At 35.1% G+C, this 27,899-nt stretch overlaps 1 protein-coding gene across 1 annotated transcript in view; it reads right to left on the reverse strand.

Annotated features, from left to right (window-relative positions):
- The window catches only part of LOC150093569 (uncharacterized), a 119,414-nt gene that overhangs the window by 27,082 nt on the left and 64,433 nt on the right, over positions 1 to 27,899 (reverse strand). Inside the window, exons 23-30 of the mRNA XM_090412694.1 lie at positions 26,799 to 26,871; positions 19,640 to 19,744; positions 18,016 to 18,186; positions 16,211 to 16,345; positions 10,013 to 10,097; positions 5,379 to 5,467; positions 3,118 to 3,180; positions 1,966 to 2,055 (exon numbers count right to left, since the gene is read on the reverse strand). Of these exons, the coding sequence (XP_090268820.1) occupies positions 1,966 to 2,055; positions 3,118 to 3,180; positions 5,379 to 5,467; positions 10,013 to 10,097; positions 16,211 to 16,345; positions 18,016 to 18,186; positions 19,640 to 19,744; positions 26,799 to 26,871 (811 nt within the window). The remainder of the gene's footprint in view (positions 1 to 1,965; positions 2,056 to 3,117; positions 3,181 to 5,378; positions 5,468 to 10,012; positions 10,098 to 16,210; positions 16,346 to 18,015; positions 18,187 to 19,639; positions 19,745 to 26,798; positions 26,872 to 27,899) is intronic.

Raw genomic sequence — 27,899 nt, forward strand, 5'->3', positions numbered from 1 at the left:
TGCTGACAGAAGCTCAGTAGCTGTATCAAAAAAGATAGCATGAAAAAGACTTGCTAATGGCAGAGATTGATGACACTTTGCTGCAGATATGACAACGTGCAGCAATGCGACAGAAAGTTATTTTAATAGAAATTGAATGCTGGTGTAGAACAATCCAAACACGTGGTTTTCATTGTTGAGCATTGCGGTCATTGACAGTATTTCTAAGGAAAATAATAACAGCAATACTACAAAAGATTAGGAGCAATGATTCAGCATTTCTTTTGTAACGCATTAATTTAAGTACATCGAAGTGTCGGCCTGGTTAATAGAGTGATTAGCATTTCTCTCTTCACCCAACAGATCGCAGATTTAAATCCAGCTGGGGGTATGTTTGTTATTATCTTGAGGTGAAAGATAAATTTCATCACCTGGTGTGAGGCCAACAGCCCTCTTATTAGAGACCTGAAGTGGTTTGCATAAAGCTCTGTCTTTTGTCTCCAGAATAGGGGTAGCGAATTATTTATTTTTTAATCTCTCATCCACGTATGAAAGGCCACAAGACCTATAGCACATTAGTGCTGTGTGTGGGCAAGGGAATTAAAGAGAGGAGGAATCTGTTCACATCGTGCTTTAATAGCTAATGTGAAAAATAAAAAGAATTAATACTAATAGAAAAATATTATTTAACCCATCCACCCTACTTAGTGCATTCACAGCCTTTCGTAGGTAAGAACCGCATAAGAAGAAAGAGTTCACCAACTCTTCCTTTGGCGAACAAAGACTTCTACTGCAGTACAAATTCTTCGAATTTTGGTGATTACAGTGCACTGCACCCTTCTTTCTTTTGAAACGCAAACATTGTACTATAAATAACCAAAACTTCTAAAATATCTATTTCTACAACAGCTTATCAAATTCCTGACGATTCTGGTGAGAATATAAAACTCAGTAATGTCTTATTTCATCCTATAAAGAAATATTTTCTTGCTGTGTTAGCTTGAAAATGACCACAGAAATTAGGTTTTCCCTCTCCAGGATTTATGATTTACTTTACATCTAAACAATAACAATTTACAAATCATTCCTCCCCCTACACACACACACACACACACACACACACACACACACACACACACACTGAAGTGTTCCCACATTTGGTAAGGTATCCTAAAAGCTTAAACTAATTCACAATTCCCTACAGGAGACAGCTTCTATCAATAACTCGTCTCCCACGAATTCACTCCAGTCCATGTAACGTATCAATCTTCGATTTCTGCTTTGTTCAATTTCTACAAATATTTTCATGATTATTATTCATCGCGAATATTCCCTTCTTCAAAATGTGTTAAAACGGATTTCCTCCTTACAGTTCCATAGAACACAATGGACAGGTCTTCGGATACTAGGTTAACAAGCGTTCTTCCTTCTTTCTCCTTAACTCTCTATTCATCCACAGTACGAATATACTGAACAATCTCTCTGTATATGGATCCCCATTAAAATAAAGACATTTTAAAAAATATGAACATTTACCTGTAAATAAAAATTTTATAAAATAAATAAATAAAAAATATTTTAAAAAATCGAAATTACAGAAAAGAATACTCTATAAACAATACAAGTTCGTTGTATAGCGAAAAGTGCGGTGACAATTAGCGAAACATATTTAAGAAGAATTCAACATGTGAAAACACGAAATGAATGAGCAAACTTTACAGAATTCAAGAAAGATAGATAGAATGTGCAAGGGCATGAAGCGAATATTATGGTTTATGCAGTCATAAACCACAAGGATGAACATTGATAAACTCTGACAAAAACAGAGCAAATACAAATAGACCCACCATGAAAAGTTTTATTAATGTATTCAGTTATTATTTTTAGAACTCTACAAATATCGTTCTCATAATAAATGTGAAAGCATGTTAGCAAGTTTAATTAAGAGTGAATGTTGAACGCATTAAACTTTGCATGTCTACTTACTTCCATGATACATCGATGCCCGTGTCGGTCTAGAAATTCTCTAAACTTTTTACTTGACTTTGGAGACGTCTCCAACCATTTTAAGGCGCTCTGAAAAGAAACAAAGTTGATTCATACCGTTATTATATTGTATTTTCTAAAGTTTTAGTGTCCGTAGCAACCTGAACCATCCAACCGGCCTCACAAATATACACATATCAAAAATATACACTTCGTGTTCGAATCTTTTTTTTTTCCCTATAATATCCAAAGCTTATAATCACTCCACTGGACGATTCTTCATATCTATGTCAATATGGACGTTTATATACGTCCAGGCTGATAATACGTGGTTTTAATGCAGGTTAAAAACGGGAAGGGGGGAGTTCAGTGATGATCTGGCATGCATAGATAGTTGCTGTTTAAAAAAGAAAGAAAGAAAGAAAGAAATTGATGTCATCATAAAACTATAATTTCATAAGAGGCTCAATTGTATGTCTACAGGAATAAATCTGCTCAGGAATAAAATTTTGGTTGACTAGATCTCCCTGCATTCCATCTGTTAAATGCAATTAAAATAACAGATCATAAACTTAAACAATAGAACTAGAGAAATTCATAGTTATAATCACCGACCGAAAATATGCATCATTAAATATTCCTATCAACATCAAATAAACTGTTTGTTTTCAAACATACGGCAGATCCGCCAGCTATTTTTATTACACATCCAATGATCGGAAATCCGAACTTTGTATGTTGCGTAAAGTGATCCAATGAGAATACATCGACGATTGGCAGAGACCAACAGAGTTATTCAATACAAGGACTGCTCTTTACTGCTAAAACAGTGTGCCATAATATATCTCTGAAGATAATATATATGTATGCGACAATATAATGTAATATTTATTTTGGTGTAAATGGATTAAAATTACTTCCTAATACCGCAAGTGGTTTCGATTGCTTTTCGTGATGTAAAGCAATTTCACCGGAATTCATGGTAAAACAAAAGAAGTGCCATTAACATAAGACTTTGTTGCTTTGGGTTAGCAGGTGTATATTCAATATTTAACTCTACAATAGCTTTACAATAATATAGCTTGAAATCGTTTCCAAACCCTAAACTTGTGATGCCAAATAATTAAATATACTGCTGTGTTTGTTCCTTACCTCGATGCTCATTGCCTTGAACTTGTCTGGCTTAATCTCTTCACAAATCGCCACAGCCAGCTTCTGAAACGCAAACAAAATATAAATTGATGAAGATACATCTTAAATTTGCATACATTTGAAACAAAACATTTACTGCATTATTCGACACGTATTTATGTTGGTCCCATACACGAGAGGTTGGTTGGTCAACCTACATTACGTTAGCACCGTGGATACGAAAAGAACTGGGAAACGAGGAATTTCTTAACGCCGGATTTCCACAATGCAGCAGCAGCAGCAGCAATAGGAATGAAGGAGGAGGAAGAGAAACTTGTTACACACTCATTATGGAGTTTGATTGTAAATAAATGTTGGGTGGTAGCTGAATGTGCTCCAATGAATTTGGGAGAGAGAAAATTATTGACAATAGTTCTGATGAGCATTTACTATCGAAATATTTATAAAGTATGCGCTAAATACTAGAGGCCCGTGCGAGAGTGACTGGAATGAGTTAGTAAGGGATGAATCGTCAATCAGTCTGAGTGCTCTCTTCTGTACTGCAGTGCATTTTTAAGATGTTCTTAAGGGCACCCTCCCAGATGTGCGAACAATACCCGACGGATGGGCAGATTCGGATTTATGATTTGTACAGGTTTAATAGCCGTTCGAGGGTAAAGTGATGACCTGAACGAAAGAGGAATCCTACTTTTGGATGCCGGGGAGGCAATGATTGTATTGCGTTTATGCCAAGAGAGACTTGATGTCAAGGTAATCCCAAAGAGAAAGAGAGAGAGAGAGAAATCTCATCTTGTCCAGAAATATGGGTATTGTCAAATGTAAGGCCAGGATAATATGGAACACGTGGAGTGATCGTATGGTCACTCCACGCCATATATCACTTCAGTACTTTATAAGGTAGAAGTGGTAGGCGTGCTGATTCCACAAGGAATTAGTAGGTCACAACATCCATGCTCATGGCGGGATTCCAACCGGCAACCTCTTCGGGAGAGCAGATACGCCAGCCACTCGGCCAGCCATCCCGGCGAGTTTCTCGTGCCGAAATTAAATAGGAAATCACTTATAAAAACGATTTTAAAAAAAACAAAAGCACATACGTCGACTTATTCCGAAGCGTCCTATTTGGAATGAACTATATCTTGAAGTTCGTTGAAGAACTAACCTTGTTCCATTAATTATAAAGCTAAAATTAGATACTTGGCTAACGTTTACACCTTCATTCTCTTTTTAAAGCATCTTTTAGGTTCGTAGTTGTTTATAATCCATGAGTCGTGATTATTATGTCCATCGGTTTTGTGTATTTTCTAGCCAATATGGGAAATATGTCAGCTGTGTGGAGATGAAATTTGAATCTGGAAGGGAGATCCCTCCACATCCGTTATGAGACAAGCTAACTGACCATATTTTATGTTCAAATGAATAGGAAAAGCAGTGATTGCCATTACGATTAACCACTCAAATTTGAAATTCATGTTAATCTTTCGAGGATTTCTTATGATATTTATGACTGTGATAATCTAATCTTTGTATTTATTGTTTAAAACATACAGCTGCATTAGAATAATCGTTACATTTAAATCAACCTGAATGTTGCTAAGAAACAACTACTTATTTCATTTCAAAATGTTATTCGACGAACTTCATTATGCATGCATATGAGATGCTCGATAAAAATCCATGTGGTAGATGAGTTTAATGAATGAATAAGCCGACCACAGATGCGAGATCCCTCGACACTTCTGCGCATGGCAGAAGGCGAATCCATTCCGATAATAGGGTAATCAATGATGAGTGTTATTATTATACGTCGAAAAATTAGCTTTATTTTTATGAAAATTCTAGTTTGTAAAGTGGTTACTATTTTTGTTCGTACAACAGTTGGAAACTATTACATATAAAGTATGTGATTTCGCTTGTTGTTGACGAATTCGTACATCGCCTTATTCCTTTCTTCCCTTCAACATGAAATGACACGTCTTGGCACTGTGCAAGCCAAGGTTCTCGCTTCTGTAGTTGGACAGCACTTTTTTTTTTTTGGTTCACTAACCAGTAATTATTTCTGTTGATACGAGTAAAAATTCTCAGCAACCATATTGGGGAGTAATTGACTTACTGTGCTATTAGATTTTAGTTGTATATTTTGCCAGCATCAACATTTCTTTTTGTCCGTTGATTTAAAAAGTATTTGCTGGTATGTTTAAAGGCACCTAATGGCTTCTATATCCTATGAAATAAACAAGTGTTATTCGCAAATAACTTACTTGGATTGCGGAAGGAACATCGGCACTCTCCACTTGATTGCAGGCCCCAAGTAAATAAGCGAAGTCGCTCATAACTTTCGTATCCCAACCTATAGAATAACATAGATAATATACTTGAATGACAGAGGAGACTCATGTTTTGAACCAAAAGTGAAAAGGCACATATTACAATAGATACTTACATTGCTAAATATCATCAAATTCCTGACATGTAACCTCAAGCGGTGTACAGGATATAATAGTACTACATGAAAAACTTACATCATCACTAACTTCCTATCTACAATTTTCCTCCAAATAAATCTCTTACTTGTCAACACTCCATCATTATCAGAGTTGATATTTCTGTCTTCCAAGGAACTTTTTACTTTATCAATCCACTATATCCTGATCTTCCTCTGAGTCTTTTTCCTGCCAACCTGGCAGAGAACACTTATTTTGCTAACTTTCCTCTCCCATTCTGTTTAAGTGATCATACCACCTGAGATCAGCTCTGCTAACACATTCCTGGATGCTAATAATGATCATTTCTTTCCTAATATTCTCGTTTTTAATATGATATTGCCACTGATGCTATCCGTTCACGTCCCTAGCGTGAACAGATATCTTCCATTAAAAATCGTGCCTAAGTAGCCGAAATGTCTTATTTCTACAGGTTCTCCATTCAGAATGCAGTTGAAATATTCCAACTGCTTCTGCCTATTTTCATCGTCTTTTTCTTGTTATCGCTGATCTTCATACGATAGCTATTACAACAGTTATTCAATTTATTCAGGGAATCTTGAAGACTGTACCGGATTTATTTAGAACTACAACATCATCCGCATAAAGCAAAGAGCTGACATTAACATCTCCAATTTTGATATCATGTTTAATATCACTTTCCTTCATAATGTGATCCATATAGATAATGAATAACAGAGGGGATAATGTACATCCTTGTCTCACACCAGATTTAACATTAAACCATCTTCCTGTACTTCCTTCAATTCTAACTTCTGACTAACAACTCAAATATAGACTAAGTATTGCTTGATATAATGCCCCATTGACACCATACAACGTTAGCGTTTCGAATAGCTTCTCTCTTGGCACCTTATTATATGTCTTTTCTGGATCTATAAAATTTAAATACAGATCATTGTTATATTCCCATGATTTCTCATGGGAATATAACAACTATTCGTCGTAAAGTGAAAATCTGATCCTGACAGCCTCTATTTGGCCTGAATCCAGTTTGTTCTTCACCAAGCTTCTCCTCCATAACCCTTCTCAACCGTTTCTCACGTATATTTGCAGAAATCTTACCAGGAAGGAACACTCAATACGAAAATACCTCTGTAATTCTCACATTCAGTTTTATTTCCATTTTTATATATGGGTACTATGACAGCTACTCCATTCATCTGGAATTCGTCTCTCTCTCTCTCTCTCTCTCTCTCTCCAGGCCTTCTGAACTACGCAGTGCAGCCACTGCAGGACTTTTATACCTCCATACCTGAACATTTCTGGTCGAATGTCATCTACTCCAGCTGCCTTCCCACATTTCCAGTTTTCGATGGCTTTTTCTAATTCAAGTATGGATACGTATTCCTGATTGCATGTCTATTGAGTGTTTTTTTGCCACTGTGCTATCATTTATTGTTTAGTACTTTTTCTAAGTATTTACTCCATATATCAAGGATGTCTTTTTCTCCAGTTTTTATTTCACCTTTATCACTCTTTCCTCTATTTCTGAGCTTCTTCAACAACCTCCTGAATATCTTGTCACCTTCTTGATATTTATTTTCTATGTTCTTACCAAAGTCTTCCAATGACTTTTGTTTAGCTAGTTTTACACAGTGTATAGCTTCCTCACGCTTGTCTCTGTATTCTCTAAGAGCAGAAGCAGACTTAGTTGTGAGGAACCTTTGATATGCTTTCTTCTTTTCCTTCACTGTCGCTTTAACTTCCTGTGTCCACCCTGGAGTTCTGATTTTTCAATCCTTGCGGACAACCTCACCGCATGTCTCTTTGGCTGAATCAATCAGTCAATGTTTTCTTCAGGATTTGCCACTGAACACAGAAGCTTTGGTTACTGGTCTCATTCGCTTTAAAACTTTCCTATATGTTCTTATTTTTAATATGAAATTCAATTTTATCCTGCTCAAGACAAATGGTGATCACTTCCAATATCAAATCCCCTGTACGCCTAGTGTCCTGCACCCGTGAGAAAACATCCCTATCAAAAATAAGAAAAGCCAATGAGGCTTTTCCTATTCCTTGCTTCGTTTCGGCATGTGAATTTATGCATATTTTATGTGCATTAATTTTATGTACTAAAAATCATTCGTATCGAAATTCGTAAATCTGTATTGAAATCGTTGGATTTTTATTATGAAAAATATCTGACGGATTCATTTAATAATGTTCTTAAAGAAGTTACTAATTATATGAAGAGCCAAAGGCTTCAATTCGGAGATATGAACTTATTTCAGTTAAGGGATATTACATCCCATATTGTTTCTTAGCCGAATAAGAAACTCAAAGAGTTTCATGCCGAATATAGTAAATATATATTAAAGTTCGGCGAGTCCAAGCGTAAGCAAATACCTGGATAGTGTTACAACTGACCGATTTGGTAGTGCAAGCTGAGGCAACTCATAGCAAGGGTGGAGCAAGCTCCGATCCGAGCACCTGACCCAAATGGGTCAGGTGCTACACTATCCAGGTTTTTGCTTACGCTTGGAATCGCCGAACTTTATATAGTTTCTATATTCGGCATGAAACTCTTTATGCCGAATAAATTATTCGGCTAAGAAACAATATGGGATGTAATATCCCTTAACTTAAATAAGTTCATGTCGCCGAATTGAAGCCTTTGGCTCTTCGTATAATTAGTAATTTATTAGGACACCTTCTTGGCAATTCTCACAGAAGGGATGTAAGTTCTGTTCGCTACAAACTTGGTATTAACCAGGTCTACCTACTCACTGGTGAGACTCCAATGAGGGTGGAAACCGGTGTGAGGTGGATCTGGCGTTGAGAGGCTCCACTTGGAGGTAGGTTTTTGCCTGTCTCTGAGTGTGGCCATCTCTGAGATTATGGCTCTGCTTGGTAGTGGGGTGAGCCTGACACTGGGTAGAACCAATGCTGAGAGGTTCTTCTCGGTGACGGGGTGAACGAGAGGATCGAGAGGAACAACGCTGAGTTGGGCGATCTTTCGGGATCGTCTTAGTTTTAGAGCCCGCTTCACCTATATACATAAGGTGGAAACCGGTGTGAAGCGGATCTGGCTTTGAGAGGCTCCGCTTGGAGGTAGGTTTTTGCCTGTCTCTGAGTGGGGCCACCGCTGAGATTATGGCTCTGCTTGGTAGTGGAGTGAGTCTGCCACTGGGTAGAGCCAATGCTGAGATGTTCTTCTTGGTGATAGGCTGAGCCTGTCACTGAGTTGAACAACGCTGAGTTGGGCGATCTTTCGGGATCATCTTATTTTTAGAGCCCGCTTCACCTATACATAAAGGTTGAAACCGGTCTGGGTAGTGACATTCTCTCATAATGTAGAACAGTAATACAGCTCCTAGGAGCTAAGTTCACATTATGGGTAAATATCAAGAATAGTGATCAGAGCTTGCACCGCCCTTGCTACGAGTTGCCTCAGCTTGCACTACCAAATGGGTCAGGTGCTGCACTATCCAGGTATTTGCTTACGCTTGGAATCGCCGAACTTTATATAGTTTCTATATTCTGCATGAAACTTACTCGGCTAAGAAACAATATGGGATGTAATATCCCTTAACTTAAATAAGTTCTTAAAAAAGAATACTCTCAGAAATGCATACTACCTGGAGTAGGTTTTAAATTAGAAAATTTAAATTAACAGAAATATATAAATATACAACGTTCTGGTCGATCGAGTATTTAATATATCACTTCTTTGTAGAATTATGGAATGCAAATATGTTAAACCTACAAATTTAATAATAAAAACATAAAGTAACATTAGCGCACTGATTTCTTTTTCAAGGATTTCTCCATTCTAGGATTCCTGCTTGAGCAGATCGCATTGCAGGCCTTCCATTTGAGTCGTTTCGCTGCATGCCTTTTATATCTTTTTCAGAAAAATTAATCTCTTAAGTTATAGACAACACGAAACACTATGGACCCACTGATAGTACAATTTTCTTAATGTTATGTGAATAACTTAAGTGTTTTTCCTTAGTGTCATCTGCCTGGATCCATTGAATTATTTCAAATAAGATCTTGGAATAATTCTAAGGTATTTACATTATGAATCTAATTGTATTGTACGTGTCGATTGCCTGCATTTGCCTTGTAAGTAAGAAAAAAAAAGTTCCTTTAATTCTGAGGTAATTGTTTGGCTTTAATGGCTTTTCCTAAATAAATAAAAAGCAGCCATTTTAACATGCTTTATGTTAACTGAAATTAGATTATTGAAACGGAGGTATGCCTCCTATCATGCATCCTATCGCGAACACCAGATGACTGTGATGGGCGTTTAAGAGAGAAAGAGGATAATTTGAATGAAAATAGGTTTTACATTTCCTTTTTTTTTCTTCAGAATACTATACAGCATGACAATAAATTGTATTATCATTTTGTGATATACGTAACTTGCATTCATGTTTTCTTACCGTTCATAAGCTGAGCAAGATTGGTCAGTAACATCGCGTTCCAAGTTGAAGACACCATCGTGCAATCCAAATGGACATGTGTTGGCTGAAATCAACAAATCTGCGGTGAGATAATCGTATTAATTTTATTCGTTTAATCGCTTAAGAATTTCAGTAAAGTGAAATTCTTATCGATTAATAAATTTACATTATTAGTCATAATAGTTTAATAATATTATTACGTGAATGCTAGAAACAATATTCGATTCCCTGAGCTTAAAATACGAAGTGAGTGCACCTCTCCGTAAATAGAGCCAAATAACGATACCCACCTCTGCCAATTTACCTGCCATCTTAATTCTAGTAAATATAAACAAATAATATATAACATTACAAAACTACCAGAAATACAATAAATAACTCAAAAGACAAGAATTTCGAAATAATATTTTACCTGTACAACGGAAAAAAGCAGAAGTGCTAAGCAACATTATAGTATTAGCCTTCCATAACATTTTTATGATATCAACACTGAAACGATATTATTTTCAATGACGATGATGTGAATATATTATCTCGCAATTTACTTTCCATTTTTAGGATGATAATTAATGAGAAGTTGCATTTATGCGGTAAAGTTGTCATTAAGAACCACCGCAACTCAGTTGGTAAGGACGACCCCTTTGGTTCGAAAGATTATACCTCGAATCCCGTGTAGGAGGAGAAGAACCATTATCAGGCTGTTTTCAATTGATTTCAATTTCAATTCCAGTTAGCTGGTATCATAAGCTGGCGGATGGAGGTTCCCAGGAAACGAGTTTTATGTCCCTCAAAACAGAAAAACCTGTAGTTATATGAACACATAACTACAGACTTAGGGTGTATACTAACTGCTAGATGGAAGAGATTAGCGCCTCACCATCTTATCTTTCCACTGCACGTTACGAATCTCAGGTTGCAATCCATACTAGTCAACCTCCTGGATAAAGATGACATTTGACAGGTATTTTGTAATTAAATAGCAACGTCATTTGAATATCCTTATAATTGGTACAGTGAATTAAAATACTGGCAGAAGAGGAGAAAACGAATGATAGAATGAAATCTAACAGGCAGTTAGAAAAGAAATAAAATTAGCTTTTTTTCCTATTTGTTTTTATTATAGCGTAAAATAAAGGAAAGGGAAGGGCAAAAATAGAAATGGGTTGGGGGGAATAATGAAAATAATAGTTTAAGAGCTTATCAAGAAGAGTGATCCTAATGACTTCGAATCGGAGGGAGCTTTTTTTGGGGGGGGGGGTTAACATTATGTATTTATGTCGAATGTTATTTTTGTGAATAAAATGTTGGCGTTTTGGATTTCGATGTTTTATATGATGTAGTTGATCTCCGGTTTGCTCTGCTAAATGTGCTGATATAAAAGTGCAGTTCGAGTAGTAGTGCATTGTAACAGTAGGTGTTTTATATCATATAGCAGTTTCTTGAGCAGTGCGAATATCAAATTCTCTCTCACAGCTAAACTGAGAGTTTGATACCGCCTGGTTGCTTTGAGGGTTGTGGTGGGACGTGTTACGCGATATATATCACTTGTTAGATCCTGGATGAAGGAGTCTTGCAAAGAAATCATTCATTCAGGGGTCTAGCATACTAAACTTCCAGCTGAAATTAAAATGAAACTTCTTCACATATGTATAAAAATAGCATTAATTCTATGTATCATTTACTTTAATCTATTGTGATCATACCAAGATTGAATTAGAGAATGTCCTAAAAAGAGGAATTTGTTAATATTATTTAAACCTCACTTTAACTGTATAGAATGATTGTGAGTCACCAGGTAGATATTAAGTAACAATTCATAGAAGGTTCGTAGAAGGTTCAAATTCATAGAAGACATATACAACTACACGTGTCCAGCGTAACGCCGGAGGCAGGAATTTACGCAGTAGTTACGTCGACGCGAATTCCGTGAATACAAGAGCATAACAGCAAAGGATAGAGCAAGGGATGAACCCAAGGGAAGAAAAGATATAGGTCGTGCAAAGGCAACTCCGAAAAAGGGGGCGCTCGAACGAAGAATATAAGGGAATGAGCGCCGTATCGGCTTTCTCTTGTCTTATCGTTTTCCTGGTTCGGTAGTTAGCCGGTGGTTCAAGTGAAGCGTCAGTGCTACGATGTCGGAGGGGCGAGCTTTCCTGAGAATGGGGTAGGATTCCACGCAGAACTGAAGGTGAAATTTCCAGTCCTAGCAGAATCGAGCCCTCGCTGAAAAGTCCCATCGAGAGGAATAGAGATGTTTCCTGAGACGTAAACAATCGAGTCCTTGATCGGCAGTAATTATCAAAATAGCGTGGCCCCTACGCTGGCATAAGGACAGCCAATAGACAAGAGGTAACCAGACGTACACGTGAGGTTGAAGGACGTGGGAAAAGTTCAGTAAACTAGAATTACTCTATTTTGTGTTTAGAATTCCTTAGAAGAGAGAAAATTATTTGTGAGTGTAAATTATGAACATTATTCTAAAGGACTTTGCGGACAGACTCTAATTAGATAGTTAGCCTCCTTTGGAGAACAAGAACAATGGTTTGGAAGAGATCTTTTGTGTTTTATGTGATTGATTTAACATAACGAGACTGGGATTGTAGGTTTATAGTAACTGAATAACATTAGAATGTTTTGTTATATTATCTTATGAATTGCTTGCAGAAAGGACTTTTGGTTAAACACCATATCATTTGCTATCTATCCCAATTATCAGTTACTGTTTTTACATGCATTATAATCTTGATTTAAACTTAAAGTGTGTTGATCTTTTAACTTGAGTTCCTTATTTAGTATTGAAATGAATTGAATGCATGAAATTCTTTAGTGTATTTTGCTTTGATATTCCAATAAACATGATTTATTTGCCTAAACCTGAGTCACCTGACTACGATTCCGAATTACCACTTATCAAAATAGAACCTCTTTTGGCGGGAAGGAATTAGAAAGTGTATATGATCATAGATTTAGGACACGACTTCTGTCTGAATCTATACAGCCGTATTAAAGTAAAACATTGTATAAGAGGGCCTCAGAATCTAGTATTGTCTCCCTGAGTAAGGTTTTTTTCTGCTATAGGACACTGGCTGGCGCAGCATAATATAAATTTGCCAGTATCCGAAGAGGAAACAATCCTAGATGTAAGTAAATTAGGCCCGATATCTGAAGAATTAAAATGACGATTCAAAGATAGAAAGAAATGATATAAATAAGAAAAACAACGACATAACACACTGTTGTTACGGTAAGCCTTACTGAAATAATTTCTCAGTAATAGTAATATCGAGTCAATTGGGTCATAAGCGGTTTAGTAATTGACTAATTAGGACCGATGAAACATTTCCTCTGTTTGTACATTTTCACTGTCTGAAGTGTTTGAGAAAACTCTTATACTATAGAAAACTCTTATAAAATAGTATAGATTCACAAATTCCGTGATAAAATAAGTTTTTTTTTCATTTTCTTTCATTAGTTTGCATTGTGTCATTTGCTTAGAAAAATATAGCAGCAATTAAGATTGGTTGTTAAAGTATATGTAAAGACCATATTATCACTTTGATTTCGCGCAGTGACACCTACTAGCATAAGTGGCGCAAAATGCATAATTATTGGTTCTGGGTGTGCATTCAAGAGAAAGCGTTACTTTTAAAGCAATATCAAAAGTTGATGCTGATGTATGGTTGTTACTAATATAGAATCACCTGCATATTAATATATTTGACATCATGTGGCCAAGTAGTGATGTCATTTATGATATGTCGAACAGAATGGGTGATAACATTGCACATTGAGGAACTCCGTGTGGTATGTATATATTCCCGCAATGATTTATGCTTATTTTTTTTTAAATTATTTTCTGTTTGCGTGATATCTCTCAAACAGAACAGAAGAGATTAAGAGAATTTTTCTGGCAGCATATTTCTGGGGAGGGTTTCTGTATTCTGTGCTGCTTTATTTCCTTGTATGTATTAGTTTTCTAAGAAGTTTAGAGAACACTGGTAGACTTGTTATAGATCTGTAATTCTGAGAGTAATTGCTTTTCGCATTTGAAAATAGGTATAATTATTACCATGTAGTAGATTTATTTTAGTATCTGTGTCGACCGTGTTGTTTACAAATTTCAGAGGTCAAATTTAATTGTTTATAATGTCTTGAACCGCCAATAAGTCTGAATTTGTCTACTCGTAGATTACTCCTTGGATTTCTGAAAGTAGTAACATCTTTTCGTGCTTCGAAGTTTAGTTGTTGGCTTCCTGTATTTCAGTGTATTGTGTTTGTACAATGTTTTGGTCTTTGTGAGAAAAATTGTGAGAAGACAGCTCTCAGTTCCAGTTTCGATACGAATGGAAAATACCCGGTTTGCTGTTGACTTTTAGATGATAATTTTTGTTGCTCATGGTTGGAAAATTACCATTTGTTATTTGTATGATATTATTTCAAAATGTCTTCTGCGAATTCCTTTTGAATCATTTCCTAACTGATACTTCTGGAAATAACGCCTTGTAGGGAAAAGTTTTCTTTTACGAGTTAGTAATTGGTTAAGCATAGACCATGGTTGTTTCACATTACCCATGTTCAACCGATTTCTGAAAGTAGTAACGTCTTTTCGTGCTTCGAAGTTTAGTTGTTGGCTTCCTGTATTTCAGTGTATTGTGTTTGTACAATGTTTTGAAAAATAGTATTTTAAAAATATTTTAAATCTATTAATTTATATAAAAGGTATGAAGATAAAATTGAAGATAATAATAACACACATTATCATGAAAACACATCATGATCTTTTTAAAAGCATTTACAAAGATAACAAAAAGCACTTTAATGAAAATACTCTTCAGTTATGGATGAGAGGAATTTCAATGTCCATGTTTAAAACTTCGTTATAAATGAATAAAATCTCTAACAAACACACTGATTTACTTCAAGTTGTGAAGATATAGGATTTGTTTGTATTGAAATATATCGTATTTAACAAGAGTTTGTTAAAGAATCAGACACCTGTGTCATGAAGAAAGTAACCTTTTCCATAAAATTTATCTACAGCACATGATTCCCAGTTGAAAACTCACAAACGATAATGACCCCCCCCCCTCCACCAGCATTCATGAGAAGAGTTTATTTTTAGCTGAATAATGAACCAATAATTCCTTAGGTGATATTTTTGAAACTTCCTTTTAAATTAAACTTCTCAAATATTTTGAAATTTATTCCTACAAAAACAACTCTCGAGAGCATGTGCATACTGGAGAATGCGAAGTGCATCACCACACAACAAATGTCTCCGCCTCGCTGTTCATCCCTTCCGCTGTTGTACTCTGAGTTTTCCACTGTTGTATTATGAGTTTCCCAAGGAATACAATCCGCAGCACTTTAAGATAAATGTGAACAAGTTCCTTCTTCCCATTCATGGTAATAGCATATTTAGATGTCTTCTCCTAAAAATAATGGAGAATGATGCGTAGAAGTGAATGCATAATACAATGAAGTAATTTTTCGTTAACTCAATCATAAAGTAAGACAGGATAATTGTGCGAAGACTTACCCAAAACAGCATCCAAAAATTATTAATAAGCATTCCTATTTCTAGTAATAAATCAAATACTTTATATTGTGTACACAACAAATATTTTCGTCGATAGATATTTCGATGTCTTTGAGGACAATTCTGATCAATACTATAGACATTGATCAGAATCGCACAGTATGTGGGTTGTATGAAAACATACACACAAATATGTTTGAAAAGAATGGCAAATTATTGCCATTCTTTTCAAAAGTGACACGTGTGATTTAATATATTCATACGTAACAATATTCTTATTATTTATATCAGAAGAACTTGATTATACATTTTTCTATTATCCTAAACAGCAAGCTTGATTTTAGTACGATTTGATAAATATTTTTGGTAAAGTGATTTTTTCTAAAAAAAGTCGAACATTATATAATCAGCTGGCATCACTAAGTTCCGTTCCAGTTACAATGTGCGATACTACTACCTACTGTTTGGAATTTGAGGCCACGTTATGATACAAATTTCATTTGAGTAAGGTAAAACACAGTACCAAATATACATAAAATTATTCGTTTGCATCTTATGTCAATTATAAAATACATTACAAAATCTTTACAAAGTAGATGGATACACAAATCATATTGAAACAAGGAATTTTCTTTTACCTCTAAACAGACTGCGCTTATATTTATCAGCTCCTCAAAGAGTTCCTTTGGCGAAGTGGATTTCTCGAAATTCCAGGAAAGATTATATAAGTTCTTTTCTGCATTTTCAAGATCTTTCTTAGTGAATAAGGTATACTATTAAGAAATAAGAAAATAGTTTACTGTTCTCATATTCTATATTTACAAAGCGAACATTTTTAGTTTATTGTTTCATAAAGCTTGTTCATAACATACATATAGAAAAGATTTCACCGAAACATCAGATTTGGTATTTAGAATCAATATTAACACATGGATTTCTTTAATAAACAACAAAGTATTCTTTATAAAGTAATTATTTAAAATGCTAATTTCATTTTATATCAGCATTAAACGATACCTCTCTGGTGCCAAGTACATTGTTAATTTTGTTTTTATGTTCTTCCTGCTATAAAGGTTTCCTAATGGAGAAACGCTTACCCAGAATCGTGCATTACTTGGCAAATCCTGAGGTTAATGAAAGGATGCATCTAAGTACCTGCTGAAAGAGAAAGCACTTAAATCGGATAATGGTTTTCCTTGTTTTTCGCAACGAAACTCCATTCCATGTTATTGCCATTACTATATTCATCAATTTTCTGTCTGTATGGTGTCTCTCCTAAAGAACCGAGTGCGATGCGATTTGGTATTTCTATATCAAAATATCTCAAAATGCTAATTTTAATAATCCTTACTACTTAAATCAGAATGACGACAGAACTATTACTGATTTAGATACTAAAAATAACTAAATAAACAGGCGGAACTCAAGATTACGGCATCTAGAGAAAATTTGAAAACAGGCCAGTTTTAGTGATTTTTGGAGTATTAGGATGCGAAAAGTCACAGTAATAGATGTAAAATTAATCAGAAACATATTCTTTTTTTCCTTACTCTTTCCAATTATTTCTACTTGTTTGGTGTTCTAGTGAAACAAAAAAAACGAAGTTCACGATCTTTCCGATTCTACGAATTATTGTGATTACTATTTCATTTGCAGCATTTGGTTGTACAAAAGAACTATTCAAAAGATGGTCATGCCCTTTCATAAGTATAATTTGATAATGTTATTTATGCTTGGTAAATTCCATGATCATTCGATGCAAGCACTCTTATTGATTATATACAAAGTTCACTCTATACCGATCGGCCATGTGTAGTTACACTGGCGTTTTCTCTGGCCAACATGAGGTCGGATCTTAGCTGATTCGGGATTGTACTAATGTTTCGGTAGAGCAGATAATCGGAGCTATCCGTCGCCCCCTTCGGTTTTGGGCTTTATTCCTTGTATCTCAAGGATGCTGATTGTCACTCTTGGAATTGATTCCACAGTCTGTGAACCACGGAACATGCAACTGTCTGGCTACTTGATTCTGATTTTGGCCTGCCATTTGTTTCCCATGGAATGTGAAATTTTGCTATAACGAAATGCCTTGTTCTCACTCCTGTCATGAAATAGAAAGCACTCTAAAATGCTTCTTTTATGTCGAGGCTCATTTGCATATAGTACTGATAGTTCTATTTATTGTATATACAATAACCATACTCAGCTTTATTATTTATATAATGCACCTGACTTGCGTATGTTTTGTTTTTACTGTCTCCTCAAAATTATCCTGATGTTTATCTTTTTTCCTCAATTTATGAAAACCAGAGTATAGTACATTCATTTACTGAAATTTAAATGAATTTACAATTTACATTTACCACAGTATAGTGCATTCATTTACTTGTATATTAAACATGTTACCACTAGAATTCAGGAAAATTAACTTGTACAAACTGACCTTCAGCAACAGAAGATTATGAATGAAAGAATCACTGAAGGACGTCTTCTTTGCAGGGTAGCGTTCAGAAGCCATATCTAGCAGGTTTCGATCCGTAAGTATTCTTCCAAACAGACCGATCATCATAGCTTGAGAAGCTAGGGATTCTTGGCTACCGGTTTTAAAAACGAACTGAAAAAACAAAAATTAGTTTTCTTAAGCTGGGATTCAAATCTTTACATTTTAAACGGAGAATGGATAAAAAACACTTGCACATATTAAGGTGCATTGTGTTATAAATTTCGTAATCGTCCCATGAAGAGCATCACTGGAATTACACAAAAGATCTTTCCGAGGTCGAATCCAGAATAAAAAAATAAAATAAATATTGTTAGAAACACAATATCAGAAATTACAGGAATGAAGGGAGAGTATTCTATATTGTTATAGGTACGTGCATAAGTAGCTAGAACGACACTAGTATCTGCGAAGTTTTTGACTCTTCAGGCTAAGTATTGATATTTATATATCCGATGATCTCTAATAACCAACTCCTGGAGCAGCAATTGAAAACATTTAACTTATTGTAGGCGTAGACTTCTGTGGCTAATTGGTTCAAAAGATATATTTCGGTGATTACACCACACTTTTTATTATTCAGTTATACAAAATACTGAAATAGTTCCCGCAAGTTTTATTAAATCGTAGGATTTACATCTTCAGGGGATAAATAGTATAACTTAAAGTTTACACAAGAGAATTAATAAATACAAATCATAACCGTCTGGCTATTCATAAACTCAAATAACAGAAGGCAGATATAAAACGTTATTGACGTTGAACAATACTGGACGATGTCACGTGTTCTTGTTCTCGTTCGTAAGTCCGAGCTCAACCCAACCCAATGCAATAAAAATCAAGGTTTAATTCTCCATCAAGTGTGGTCAGCTCTAATAAAAAATCTACCTCAATCTGAGATCGGACTGCATGAACGAGAACAAGAACACGTGATATCGTCCAGTATTGTTCAACATCAATAACGTTTTATATCTGCCTTCTGTTATTTGAGTTTATGAATAGCCAGACGGTTATGATTTGTATTTATTAATTCTATTGTTTAAACTTTGTTATACTATTTACCCCCTGAAGATGTAAATCCTACGATTTAATAAAACTTGTCGGGAACTATTATTTCAGTATTTTGTACAACTGAATAATAAAAAATGTGGTGTAATCACAGAAATATATCATTTAGCTTATTGTTAAGCATTTGTGAACGGTTTCCCTAGCCGGAAATTTAAAAACGTGGTAAATCATCTAAATAATCACATTATTTAGATGATTTAGAATCAAATACGCATACGAATAATTCAAATAATCTTTTTCTTCTGATAAGTGTCCGAAGAAGATTATTTGTAGATCAAAATATCTCAAAATTGGCTAATTTTATAATCCTTACAACTTAAATCAGTAATGACGATAGAACTGTCGTCTACCTCTCCAGCTTGTTGCGCATCATGTTTGGGAACGCTAGCAGCAATTTATGCAATTGTACAATAAATATGGAATGAATTCATCTCATGAACTCCCAAAATGAACTCCCAAAATACACAAATATCATGCAGGTTACGGAAAATATACTTACATCAACTACACTGAAGAATGCAGTATTATAAGCATAAGTGAATCCTTTGAATATATAAGAAAAGTTACGGTCCTCGTCCGGATTTCTCTGTCCCCAAACACTTTTCTAAATGGTGGAAATTGATTGGAAAAATATTGATTATTTTAAAAAATATTAACAGGATTAATGAAATGAAAACGTAAAATATATAAACTTTAGGTTCTCAGATAAGTCTAAACAACAAGAATATGAACGAAAGTTGTTATTATTATTACTATTATTATTAACAGATCTGCATGTAGTCAAAAGACTCATTATGGAAGGTTCCATTGTCAACACATCTCTCGTCATACGGTGTCTTAAATGCATTTAGAGTCTACATATTCGTCGTACTCTTAGGCAATAAATCGCAATCACCTACCCCGTCATGGTTATATAGCTTTCAGTAAGAGAATTTTGCACTAACCTTTCTCCCTCTATTTCATGAAAAAAGGCATTCACATTAATCTTATGACAATCCCTGATATGTCTAACTTATATGTCCCAATCATATCCCTCCCAATCTCCCCTTATTATCCAATAGACTCTGAAAATTGCATTTCCTCAATCTGTCTTCATACTGAACATTCCAGAGACTTTTTATAATTCTTCCACACTTTGCATCACAACATTATACACTGTACACATTGTGAAATTCCTGAATCGTCCCCTAATGAAAGTATTCTTGATGGGAATAATAATGTTAAAAGAAATCAAACACTGAAAAGGAGAAAGTGAGTACAATTGATTATCAGGGAATTAGAGTAGGAGATGAAGTTTTATTCAAGGATCACGTTCGCGATACCTTAGCCCACTTTTCTGTGCAATAAGTATAACCAATATTGCAAGAAATGAATTTCCTAAATCGTGTTTGCAATAGTTGATAATTTTCAACTGATTGCTCCTAGGAGATTTGTTTGACGCAAATAAGTTTCTTGTGAACTGACTTAAACACTTCCTATGCTTCTCATATCCGTTAAACTGCATTAAAATGAATGTCATCAATCACTCTTCTCCACTAAATTCCTTCTTTCGTCTTCTTTAAATTAATCTAGCACGCCACAGAAATGTACCGAAATGAGACGATGATGTCCAAATATTTCGAATACGTTAGGACTGAAACAATGACACCTGTTTCTTTTGGAGAATGATATAAGATATTAGATGTTTTTGTTTTAGAATCTATCAATCAACTTAGACATAAATTATGATCTGAAGAGAACTAACATTAAAGTCTGTGGGGATTATACGGTAAGAAGTGGGGGGAGGAATATTTTATGCAGATTAGATAGCAAGATTATAACTCGTGTATGTTCATCTAGGACTAGAATAAGTGATCTTAATAAATATGTAAAAATTAAGACAAAAATGTTGAGCTTTCTTTTCGTTGTTGTTGTTGTTGTTAGTGGTAACTAATAATCTGAAACTTGGTCCTTTAAAGATTACAGAAGGATTTTTGGGCACTTATATAACTGCGAGTTTTTTTACGATAAATTTTATTGATAATGCTCAGAGTTGATAGCGATGAATCTATGGTAAGAGTAACGGCTACTAATATACACCGCACATTGTTGTATATTTATTAATTTATAGGATCACGTTGTGAAAACTTTAAAGTTGCTTTTTTCATCGAATTGAGTAAGGGTAACGCTTTAGGGTAACGAGAATCGGTAAGGCTTTAAAAGCTTAGAAACGACATTTAAGGGAATTTATGGTAAATGACCATGTATATGAGAAGAATATTCCAAGTAATAATAGCAATCGTGTTCGCATTAGCGGCAGGGTAAAAATAGCACTAAAGTGCATCTTGAATAGTATCATGCTGTGGGGTACTAATAATGTACGAAGAATAGATATTAGCTCGTGTGATTTAAATTATAAACCGGAGAAACTGAGCCCCATATTGTGGCAATTTCCGGGTCTTTGCTTAACGATGACGTTCATGATATCCAACTGTGTAACGGTCACAGGAGAGATAGAGTGTGTGAAAGAGGAGACAGAGATCATCACATCGCTAATAAAAGAAGATTTAGACTATTACTACCATGATGAATTACATTCCTATTCAGAACAAAATTTTGAGGAAGTGGAGGAGAATGTGCTGGATAAAATTAACAGAACAAAATATTTTTCATGAATGTCTTACTTTTACCAGTGCCTTCGAAGAAGAATATTGAATACACATGCCGGTCAATGAATTAGAAACCTTTATGCAGATGTACGGAAACGTCAACGCAGTATACATCTTGGTCATGTGCTTCACCACGTATTTTAAGAAACAATTTAAGAACTATGCTAGTCAGTAATGGTCAATACTATTGATTACAGTAGGAAAATAAGGATTTTTCGGAGTTTGAAAAAGAGCTTATTGTAGTATCCCGTCCGGCTGGAGCCACGATTTTGAAAACAGCACTGCTGATGGTTTCTCAAAAGGTTGGGTAACCCAGGTGTTTAATAAGCACATAAAAAAACCTACGTTGCTTGAACTGTAAAAAAAGACAATAATAATGGGTTCTTTATATGACCAGACACCTGATTTTACCATAAAGGCCGTTTCCGATCCATATCTCGACGAACTATGCGCTGAGAATTGAAGAGGATCAGTATTGGCAGTAGCATGCCTATGATCAGAAGATGCACACAACACTGTTTCACCAGGTGAAATAGTATTGTGTGCATCTGGAATATTTCATAGTATTTCTCCTAGATATACTATGCAGTGAAGATCTTAACCAATTGTTCCTCTAACAAAATAACCTTTAACAAAATTAAACACTTGTTTAAAGATACCAAGACTTTTTATACTTGGTTTTAATCATTTTTCCAAGGAAGCAAAACAATGTTTTGCGCGTGAAATATATTCACTCCTGAGCTACTTGTATATAGAGACTTCATATCTCTATACTTCATATCACTATATACTGTATTACTACATAATGGGAAGGGCCACTACCCTTAGTAAGGGTAGTGGCCGTTCCCATTATGCATAGACCTTTATTGAGGTCTCATCAGTGGGACCTGACCCATGAGAAATACCAAGATTGAAGTAATGCAGAAGTCATTGGTATCTTGTTATCTTTAACGTGTAATAAACCCAAGGTAAAAAAACTTTCAATATCTTTCTCTTATCCAGAGATTTGTTTTGTTAATAAGGTTAAGCACCTTTTTTCTACTTGTGTATGAGATATATATATATGACTTCTGCATTTCTTCACCCTTGTAAACTCGCTCGCACGGATGAGACCTCAATAAAGGTTTAAACCGGTATGAGGTAGTGGCCATTCCCTTATGCATAGCATTATACACGTACGTCCGAAAGGGGAGGGTGTGCTTTGCATTATGGCATACATACTAAAGCAAGTGATATGAAGTCATTAGCCTCAGACGTGAATATACTTCACGCGCAAACCATTGTTTTGCTTCCTTGGAGAAGGGATTAAAACCAAGTATAAAATTTCTAGAAATAAATATGTTCCCAGTGATAGATAACAGAGAGCTGTCTTGATAACTGCTACAACTTATCTGCAACCTTTCTTGAAGATGATTATAGTCAATATGTCCTTATGGTTCTGATTACCTGAGTTCAAAATTTCAAACGACAGTGTGAATATGATAAAAGGATTAAATTAAGTCATTTGGAGATCTCAGTAAGGTTATCTATATGATTTGAAAGCATATCCAACTTCAATCACACGAAGAAACAAACTGATATTTTCTTGAAGCTCTAAGGAAAGAGTATTGAATACTTGATCATTGACAGATTGGATTGAAAAGCACTTTAAAAAGAACATCACTGCTCGTTGAATTGTCCCATTCAACGAGCAGTGATGAATTTAGTGTCATTTAAAAGGATCATAATGCTTTCCAATCAGAAATATTTCCATTGTGAGTACTCAATCGACAGGCAACTAAGAAAGCTGAGAGCGTTATGAATATCAAAAGTGGTTATATTTATTTATTTTTAGCAACCTCATTATTTCTTTAGGATATACATTTCCTTTGTATCTCCTCTGTTTCGTGATGTGCTTATCTTAGGAAAGCGGTTGGTGTGGTTTTGGCAATATTAAATATTTTCCAGATTCATATTGATCAGAAATGGGAATTTCTGATCAATATGAAGATGTTTCTGTTTATGTTTGCTAAGTAATGAACGAAGTTTTGGAAGCGTAGTGAAACACGTTTTGAAGTTGAATTTCTTGAGAATCTTTGCCAGTTTTGGTGAAAGAGAGCTGATGTAAGGCAAGGAGATGAAGGCTCTTGGGGAAGAGGGATCTTCAGAAGTAGTTGAGTACCTGGGGGAAAGAAATTTGTCAATTTTCTTTGGAGAGAAACCATTGTTAATAAACGTTTTTTTAAGAAAACGGAGTTCATTTTCAATTTCTGTTTCTTCTGTAAGTAATGATTTGGCTCGGTGGGCTAAAGTGGAAATAATACCACATTTTTGTGGGGGATAGTGATGGGAGGAAGCATGAAGGTATCTGTCAGTATGATTAGGCTTTCTAAAAATTGAGGTTTTAATGTTCTCAGCACATCTGGTAAGTTTGAGGTCTAAAAAGGGGAGGCAGTCATCTGATTCCAGTTCGAGGGTGAAAGAGATTTTTTCATGGCACTTGTTTAGGTGGTCCAAAAATAAATAGAGGTTATTGAAACCGTCTTCCCAGATGAGGAAAATATCATCAATATAGCGGTACCAGACTTTTGGTTTAAAGTGAAAGGAGTTAATAGCTTTTTCTTCAAATTCGTTGAGAAATATATCCGCTGTCATCAATAAGTCTTCCCATCAATTATCTTTGGCAGAAGAAAGCATACTTGCTAAAGGTCTCAACTTTGTCACTGCTCCTACATCCATCCATCCCTAGAAAACATCGCTTAACAAAGATAGAAAAGGCAGCTTCTTTATTACCAAACAGAGACGCTAACCTCCTCCGTATGGAAGCAATTTTCTATATAAATAAACCTCCACCTGACACCTCCACCATACACCTCCACCTAACAACATTTCTTACTCTGAAAGGAAAGCTATCAAGTCCTTAAAAGATAATAGTAACATAGTTATCATTCCGGTAGACAAAGGGAATGCAACTGTCATCTTAGACAAGTCTGATTACCATAATAAAATCTTGTAACTTTTAAATAGTGATACCTACTCAGAAATTGCTAATGACCCTACGATGGAACTACGCAATAGAACTAATAATTTATTAAAAACCACCTTAGAGTTACAAAGAAACATTCGGCTTTCTCTTCGGTCACTTCATCCCTCGACTGTATGGTCTCGCCAAGATTCACAAAAATAACTGCCCACTCAGACCTATAGTTGAGGGCATACACTCTCCAACTTATAATCTCTCCAAATTTCTAGCGAGTTTTCTAAGAAATCTTTCTGGAATTTCTTCTTCACATATTAAAAACTCTGCAGATTTTGTTTCTAAAATCAAGGACATCAAACTTAAAAAAACAGATTTAATGGCCAGTTTTGATATTGTTTCTCTCTTTACAAATGCTCCTGCTCAAGAAGTCCTTGATCTTCTCAAGAACAAATTATTAAAAAAAATCTTTGCTCTTCTCTCCCATTGCATAAAGTCAGGATACTTCAAATATGCTAACAAGATCTACTTACAAAACTCAGGTCTGGCTATGGGTAGTACACTCTCTCCGATTCTTGCGGATATATTTCTCAAAGAATTTGAAGAAAAAGCTATTAACTCCTTTCACTTTAAACCAAAAGTCTGGTACCGCTATATTGATGATATTTTCCTCATCTGGGAAGACGGTTTCAATAACCTCTATTTATTTTTGGACCACCTAAACAAGTGCCATGAAAAAATCTCTTTCACCCTCGAACTGGAATCAGATGACTGCCTCCCCTTTTTAGACCTCAAACTTACCAGATGTGCTAAGAGCATTAAAATCTCAATTTTTAGAAAGCCTACTCATATTGACAGATACCTTCATGCTTCCTCCCATCACTATCCCCCACAAAAATGTGGTATTATTTCCACTTTAGCCCACCGAGCCAAATCATTACTTACAGAAGAAACAGAAATTGAAAATGAACTCCGTTTTCTTAAAAAAACGTTTATTAACAATGGTTTCTGTCCAAAGAAAATTGACAAATTTCTTTCCCCCAGGCACTCAACTACTTCTGAAGATCCCTCTTCCTCAAGAGCCTTCATCTCCTTGCCTTACATCAGCTCTCTTTCACCAAAACTGGCAAAGATTCTCAAGAAATTCAACTTCAAAACGTGCTTCACTACGCTTCCAAAACTTCGTTCATTACTTAGCAAACATAAACAGAAACAGCTTCCTACTCAATTTCCAGGAGTATACAAAATTTTATGTGATTGCGGAAAGCCATACTATGGACAGACTGCTAAATCCATCCTTCTACGTTTGGATGAACACCGTAGAGATATCTCCTATAACAGGACTAGAGCTAGCGCTCTCTCTAGCCACGTTCTCTTTTCAGCTAACTCAGACGAAGGCCGCCAGCACATTGTAAACTGGTCTCAAACTGCTAACATCCATGTGTGCTACGATGAACTCGAAAGAAAGATTGTTGAATCTAGGGAAATTTCTCTAGATTCCTCTCATATCAACAACAGCCTGAGTTACAATCTCTCTGACGCACACGTTGCTTCTGTTCAGTACTGGCGCACTCGCGACAGCGCGTAGTATTCGTTTGTTTGGAACTCATACTTGCATTTTTTTCAAACACGCTACTGTTTTTTATACTTGTTCTGTTAGTACAATTTTAAGTCTCTGTAATTTTTTTTTTTATATACTTCTTTGATTGTGATACCTGAGGATGTTCATGTAACGAAACTGGTAAACTAGTAGTATCTTTTTTAAATATATCTTGTCATCTTTTTTCTCGGTAATAGTCATTAAACCTTTTTTATAATATTCCAACCGAGTAAAAATGAATTTTGAAAAAAAAAATAAATAAATAAAAAAAAAAAAATATATATATATATATATATATATATAATACAATACTGGAACTGATTGTGCTTAATAACTTGAATAAAGTGCATGCTTAGGCTATAAAGATTATAATTATTTTGATTGCTTTACGTTGCCACATGAAAATATTCACTCTGCGAAATTAACACTTGCTACAGAAACTGAAATTACTTACACCGAATCCTGCTCCAGCCAATTTAAGGAAAATACTCATTTGTAGAGGACTGAATGCACCAGGAACCACCTCCCTTTAGAAAGGTAAAATAATAAATACATTAATTATGTACTATTAATTTAATAATAATAACATGCAAATATAACTGCACAAATATCATTATAAATAATAAAAATAATTTATTATTAAGAGGCTGTCATGCTTTTTCAATAAGTCTATCTATACACGCTAAATCATGCTGGATTTAATCATCGTCTACTTGAGTATAATTACATTAAATAATACTAATGAAACACCAATAATACAGCCCAAAATGATTGTGCATTATTCATTTGTTTAACTTGCTGCCAATTTATAAAGTTTTGAAATTATTATTATTATTATTATTATTATTATTGAAAAGTGAATTGGTCAAACATAATAATTTAGCAGTGAGAGAAGTGTTGCAAACATCAACGTAAATGACATTAACGCACTAACTGATAGGCAACACAATTTGATGAAAGAAACATCCGGACTCCGTCAAGAACTTCATTCGTTAAAACTACAGTACGAACGTTTAAATCAGCAACAACATAAAGAAGATCTTATCATAAACGGTCTTCCCGAAACTGCACTTACAGAAAACCTCAGAGACGTAGTATTAAAATTAGGCTATGCAATTGATATTCCCCTGCAGCTTAACGACATTGAGACCATAAATCGGATTCCTAGGAAGAGCAAAAAACAAGGCTTGCCACGACCTACACCACTCATAGTTCGTCTTACAAGCAAGTCCACAACAGACAATCTCATAAAAGCCAGCAGACAGAAAAAAAATAGTTGCCAAGGGCTTGAACGCATTGCAAGACAACACACCAGTCTACCTATCCAAATATTTAACACCATTCAACCAGAATGTGTTGTATCAAGCAAAAAAAAGCAAAAACAGAAACAAATTGCCAATTTTTGTGGATCAGAGATACCAAGATTTTCATGAGGAAGTCAGAAACTTCAAAACTGATACAAATTAAAAGCTCAGAAGACATAGAAAGGCTGCCACAGTGAAAAAAAAAGCCTCCTAATTACTTCAAAAATAAGACCACAATAAAAATGAATGCA

The sequence above is a fragment of the Typopeltis vanoorti genome, chromosome 23, assembly GCF_054136105.1.
Source record: "Typopeltis vanoorti isolate ZY-2024b chromosome 23, IOZ_Tvanoo_1.0, whole genome shotgun sequence".
Taxonomy (NCBI): Eukaryota; Metazoa; Arthropoda; class Arachnida; order Uropygi; family Thelyphonidae; genus Typopeltis; species Typopeltis vanoorti.